General features: G+C 40.9%; 1 protein-coding gene across 1 annotated transcript in view; it reads left to right on the forward strand.

Annotated features, from left to right (window-relative positions):
• The first annotated feature begins 3,860 nt into the window (after nucleotides 1–3,860).
• Nucleotides 3,861–6,861, forward strand: part of LOC139409670 (F-box and WD repeat domain containing 5) — a 13,849-nt gene continuing 10,848 nt past the window's right edge. The window contains 1 exon segment of the mRNA XM_071155085.1: nucleotides 3,861–3,938. Coding sequence (XP_071011186.1) covers nucleotides 3,861–3,938 — 78 coding nt within the window.

The raw sequence follows: 6,861 nt of genomic DNA on the forward strand, positions 1-6,861 counted from the left end.
TTTACGGGAGACAGAGTGGACTAACGTTACATGCATCTCCCAACACCTGTGTGAAACTGAAGAAGGATACCACAAACGGGTTGTCGTTGGAAAATACTGTCGGCTGCAACTGTGTTAAAATCGATTAAAACAGTGTACATTAAGTGTATATTTTTCGTTTGTACAATTATTTTGATGTGATATGAAAGTAGAGATATTAGAATCCGATTCACGTTTGAGAATCGAGAATCAATTGAGAATCGATTCACGTTTAGATGGCGTATTTAGCTGTTTTGGCTTCCAGAGCAATTCGCCTATAAACAGAACAAGTCCTTGGTTTAGCTAGCAATCTAATGTTTACAGAAAGGGGTTTGTTTGTTTGCGAATGCAAGATTAACGTTAGCTAGTAACTTCAGAAGATTCGCTAGCAAACGTTGTAGCTATATGTGGATATGTATAATTTATGGATATAGCAACCATTCCTTGTTGTGTCCATTATTCCATATGATCAAGACTGATGATTATACACATGACTGGTTAATTCCACATCATTCTATCAACTCATGACTGGTTGCTGGACCTCAGTGGGCAAACCTTGCCATGTGGTGTGGGGTTCCAGTCAAAATGTTAGCTGTCATGCTTACTATAAAACGAGTTGGTAGGAAATAGGGTTATTTTCTGGGGCAGGGTCTTATATGTTTTGGGTGCTGCTGTCATGCATGTGTTACTGTATGGCTTCAAATCAAAAAACATTTTATTAGTCACATGTACCAAATACAACAGAGACCTTACAGTGAAATGCTTACTTACAATGCTTACTAACAGCTTACAGATGGAAGGCAATTTAAGGTCACAGTTATGAAGACTTAGGACACTAAAGAGGCCTTTCTACTGACTCTGGAAAAACACCAAAAGAAAGATGCTCAGGGTCCCTGCTCATCTGCGTGAACTTCCCTTAGGCATGCTGCAAGGAGATATGAGGACTGCAGATGTGGCCAGGGCAATAAATTGCGATGTCTGTACTGTGAGATGCCTAAGACAGCGCTACAGGGTGTAGTGGCAGACCACAACACCTGCACATGATTGGTACAGCCGAACATCACACCTGCGGGACAGGTACAGGATGGCAACAACAACTGCCTGAGTTACACCAGGAACGCACAATCTCTCCATCAGTGCTCAGACTGTCCGCAATAGGCTGAGAGAGGCTAGACTGAGGGCTTGTAGGCCTGTTGTAACTGTCAAAAACGTCCCCTATGGGCACAAACCCACTGTCGTTGGACCAGACAGGACTGGCAAAAAATGCTCTTCACTGACGAGTCGCAGTTTTGGCTCACCAGGGGTGATGGTCGGATTCGCATTTATCGTCAAAGGAATGAGTGTTACATTTAGGCCTGTACTTTGGAGCGGGATCAATTTGGAGGTGGAGGGTCCGTCATGGTCTGGGGCGGTGGGTCACAGCATCATTGGACTGAGCTTGTTGTCATTGCAGGCAATCTCTACGCTTTGCGTTACAGGGAAGACTTCCTCCTCCCTCATGTGGTACCCTTCCTGCAGGCTCATCCTGACATGACCCTCCAGCATGACCATGCCACCAGCCCTACTGCTTGTTCTGTGTGTGATTTCCTGCAAGACAGGAATGTCAGTGTTCTGCCATGGCCAGTGAAGAGCCCAGATCTCAATCCCATTGAGTACGTCTGGGACCTGTTGGATCGGAGAGTGAGGGCTAGGGCCATTCCCCCCAGAAATGCCTGGGAACTTGCAGGTGCCTTGGTGGAAGAGTGGGGTAACATCTCACAGCAAGAACTGGCAAATCTGGTGCAATCAATGAGGGGGAGATGCACTGCAGTACTTAATGCAGCTGGTGGCCACACCAGATACAGACTGTTACTTTTGATTTGTCAAAATCCCCCCCCCCCCCCCCCCCTTTTTGTGCAGGGACACATTATTCCATTTCTGTTAGTCACATGTCTGTGGGACTTGTTCGATTTATGTCTCAGTTGTTGAATCTTCTTATGTTCATACAAATATGTACACATGTTAAGTTTGCTGATAATAAACGCAGTTGACAGTGAGAAGACGTTTCTTTTTTTGCTGAGTTTACATGTTTTCACAATCTTTCACAATAGTTTCATCTGCTCCATCGCTTTCTTACCATCCTCTCTGGTCTCTTCCAGCACCCCACTCACCCACTGGCAGTGTATAATGTGTCAGGGGAGTTTGCCATGCTGTGGCATGGGGCCCAGGCTGGAGCTTTTGACCTGCGCACTGCTGTACTGGAGTCTATGACTGCCTTCCGCAGGGCAGGTGAGAGGGGATGGGAGACTTTGGGTCTGGAGGAACAGTGCTCTGTTCTCTATAGAGAGAGTGAGTTCTACTGCTCTAGTTGTATATTCTTCCCTCTGCTCTAGGTGCTGACATCATCATCACCTACTATACACCTCAACTGCTCACCTGGCTGAAAGAGTAACAGACAGAAGGATGGACATAAAGATGGATCATGTGACAAACTCCTTTTTACCTAGCTGTGCAAGGCTGACCTACACTGACAAATGGTGTCTATTCAAACCAAACTGACATGTGAGAACAGGCAATCTATATTCATACATTAATTTACAGTTTATTTTTCTATATAACATTGTTACGTCATATAGTTTTTTTTCTTTGTGTGCAGCAACCACTAATTCTCACCAAAGGTGGGAGTCTTGGAGCTAGTAGACACATTTGTAAAGCGTATCAAATTCGCTTTGAAGGGTTTGTCTGTTAGATTAAAGAATGGTAATATAAAATATGTTGATTTTGTTTTATGGGCATTATTTACTATTCTATAGTTTTCTAAATAGAGTATCAAGAATATAGGCCTTGACTTTTTATAGCTCTGTGACGTCTGTAATAGCTCTGGCTTTAGCGCTGACATTTAGCAGTGGTTGTAAGGTTGGGTCAAGAAATCTGTAAAGATCTTTTTTTTACCAGGGTAAATGGTCCTGTCCCAGAAAATAGAGATTTGTTAGATAACAGCAATAAAGCTACAATCAAGTCTGAAATGTGCTCCATCAAGTAACATTTTCTTAATTACATATAACTTTGTTCAATACGTTTGTCATAGATTTGACTAAATATAATGAAAGCAAAATAGGTTGCAGTTCAGATACACTCGACTCTGCTGGTTACCTTCTGTACTTGGGTGTTGTCAGATATATCCACCTCCCAAACAAGGAGTTTACAGACAAGTCGTCATTATCACAAGCACAGAGGAAAAGTACCGGCTAGACATATGCAGAACTATCTAATTCTGTACTAATCAGTGAAATCTTGAAGGAAGGATGCATTTTCAAAGTACAAAAACTCTACCCCTAGTCCCTCTCTAAAATAGCCATCTAAGAGAGAATCTTATTGGCTGGAGGGTTTTCAATGGATGGTGCCCCTTTGAAGACTGTCCACACATCCTCCCCTGCAAAATAGAAAAACAGGTAGAAGTTTAACATGCTTTACTCAGCTACTATACCTACACACACCCATAGATTTGACAGGACACATGAAACTGGATGTAAACTAGACATATACATTTTGGCAGGTCAAAACACTTACCTCTGAGCTGGTATTGTCAACCTGTAGCTGGTTTGATCTTTCCTGATGGGCAGCAGCAGGAAACTATGCTGTCAGCCACATAGGACAGCGCTGAGAAGGGACACAATTTCTTAATGGCCAATATTACAGTATGTGTCTGTTTCAGTGCTTTCATGTATTTTCCTCATCCTATGTTCATTACATTGTTATTACTTATATACTAGGGCTCTTTGTTAGGAGAACAGATATTTTTTAACTCCAGTGAATATCAAAGCTTTCTATTTTGTCTGCCAATCTTTTGTCATCTGTAAATGATGCACAATCGGGAGCATCCTGTCATCACCACCATGTACGGCAACTGCACCGCCCTCAACTGCAAGGCTCTCCAGAGGGTAGTGCGGTCTGTACAACGCATCACAGGGGGCAAACTAGCTGCCCTCTGTGACACCTGCAGCACCCGATGTCACAGGAAGGCCAAAAGATCATCAAGGACATGAGCCCCTGCCTGTTCACCCCGCTATCATCCAGAAGGCGAGGTCAGTACAGGTGCATCAAAGCTGGGACAGAGAGACTGAAAAACAGCCATCACTAACATAGAGAGGCTGCTGTCAACATACAGACTCATCTCTGGCCACTTTAATAAATGGACTTAATAAAGGTATCACTAGTCACCTTAAATAATGCCACTTTAATAATGTTTACATATCCTACATTACTCATCTCATATGTATACACTTTTCTATACCATCTACTGCATCTTGCCTATGCCACACTGCCATCGCTCATCCATATATTTATATGTACATATTCTTATTCATCCCTTACGTTTGTGTGTATAAGGTAGTTGTGAATTTGTTAGATTAGTAGAACTATACAGTAGATTACAGTTCCGATTATTCACAATACAATCTTGCACTTTAGTCTACCTACAAGGGCAACCAGCAAAGCTATGCGACAGGCTGGTAAAATGATACCACCCCTGTCAGGTTTCAAGATGTAACTCCTTGGCCAATTGAGAAAACTCCTAACCATTCTCTTATAGGTGTCTTATTTTGATGAGCATGAAAAAGAATTACTCTAGAAAATGGTAAATTATTGCATTCATTGAATAATGTGTACAATTTTGATTTTAGTTAAAGATTGAGTAAATTATGGTATATTAGACTTGTAATTATTTGTTATATAATGTTGTAATTTTCTTACCGCTGAAGATGAGTCACATCATGGGTTGGCTTCAGAAGATGATCTTGGTCATAGACTATATGGGTTGTGGTAGGTAGCTTGTACAGTCACAGGAGCTGAAGAAAGGTGCTCAGTTCTATGCAAGTGCTCTAGCTGTTGGAGGTGTGTGCAGACTGCACAGACAAGCCAATGAGAGAACATTCATCATCACAGATGCCTGCATCAGCAATTATGTATGAATAATGCAGAGGAAACTCACTCTGCTAAACTGTCAAAAAATGTATTTGTCAAATATTTTCAACAAATACATGATTTTGCTCATTCTATTTTCCTCTACCCAAGAATACATTGAGTAGGCCCATCTTTTATACACACAATATATATTGTGTATTTGTTTACTATTGTTATTAGTTTTGTGTTTATAAACCTATTGTGATAGTGCACAATAATTCCCTAACGACCAATTGCTGCTATGTACTTGATTGGTTTACCCCTGGTTTTAATGTCTGGTTTACCATTCTGATGAGATGGCGAGTGTTCTGTTATCCATTTGTCGGGTCTATAACATGTGGGACAGGAGACTTCTCGCGTTTGTCACTAGTGACCACAAACCACCCGAATTTATGATTTCATGATTATTATTTTTTACAATCGAGTCTTACAGGTGCAGAACATTGTCATTTTTCCTGGTTCGCTAGCTACAGTAGCTACCTCTGGTTAGCCATTTGATTCGTCTCCATAAAGATTGTCCACGGGCAGGTGGTTCACGGTTTCATATTATACGAATTTATGTTGGGGGGAAAAGTAGTTATTGATATAGCTACATTAATGTTTAAGGACACACTTGCAAAGTGACATTTAGGAACGTATGACAGCTAACGTTAGCTTGTAGCTTATCTTGCTATCGCGTAACGTTAGCTAGGTAACGTTAACTTAGGTACTTTAGTTAGCGAGCTGAAAGGTTTTGCTTCCCTAAATGTGTAGCTTTCAATATATTAATCATACATTTCAAAACAAACCGTAACGAATATTGTATGTTTTAATTTGACTGTTCTTTTTAGTTGGAGGTATGTAGAACATAGCTAATTGTTGATGCCGGTAATGTAACTAGCAGGCCTTTGATCAATACTAATTTATATTAACGTTACACATAAGAGTCATTGGACGACGCGAAAGCGTCTTCTATGGGGAGTTTAAGAGCCCCGACGCTCGGTCGGATATTATTAACATGCATCACATGCGGTACCGTTTTTGAAGCCTAAGGACCTTAACTTTAATATCAGCGATAAATAATTTTCAATAAACAACAGGTTCAATTGACACAAATAGGTTTATGGTTCCCACACAGCCATATGTCCATGTTACAGCGCTTGTTTACGGGAGACAGAGTGGACTAACGTTACATGCATCTCCCAACACCTGTGTGAAACTGAAGAAGGATACCACAAACGGGTTGTCGTTGGAAAATACTGTCGGCTGCAACTGTGTTAAAATCGATTAAAACAGTGTACATTAAGTGTATATTTTTCGTTTGTACAATTATTTTGATGTGATATGAAAGTAGAGATATTAGAATCCGATTCACGTTTGAGAATCGAGAATCAATTGAGAATCGATTCACGTTTAGATGGCGTATTTAGCTGTTTTGGCTTCCAGAGCAATTCGCCTATAAACAGAACAAGTCCTTGGTTTAGCTAGCAATCTAATGTTTACAGAAAGGGGTTTGTTTGTTTGCGAATGCAAGATTAACGTTAGCTAGTAACTTCAGAAGATTCGCTAGCAAACGTTGTAGCTATATGTGGATATGTATAATTTATGGATATAGCAACCATTCCTTGTTGTGTCCATTATTCCATATGATCAAGACTGATGATTATACACATGACTGGTTAATTCCACATCATTCTATCAACTCATGACTGGTTGCTGGACCTCAGTGGGCAAACCTTGCCATGTGGTGTGGGGTTCCAGTCAAACTGTTAGCTGTCATGCTTACTATAAAACGAGTTGGTAGGAAATAGGGTTATTTTCTGGGGCAGGGTCTTATATGTTTTGGGTGCTGCTGTCATGCATGTGTTACTGTATGGCTTCAAATCAAAAAACATTTTATTAGTCACATGTACCAAATACAAC

This window comes from Oncorhynchus clarkii, chromosome 5 (assembly GCF_045791955.1).
Source record: "Oncorhynchus clarkii lewisi isolate Uvic-CL-2024 chromosome 5, UVic_Ocla_1.0, whole genome shotgun sequence".
NCBI lineage: Eukaryota > Metazoa > Chordata > Actinopteri > Salmoniformes > Salmonidae > Oncorhynchus > Oncorhynchus clarkii.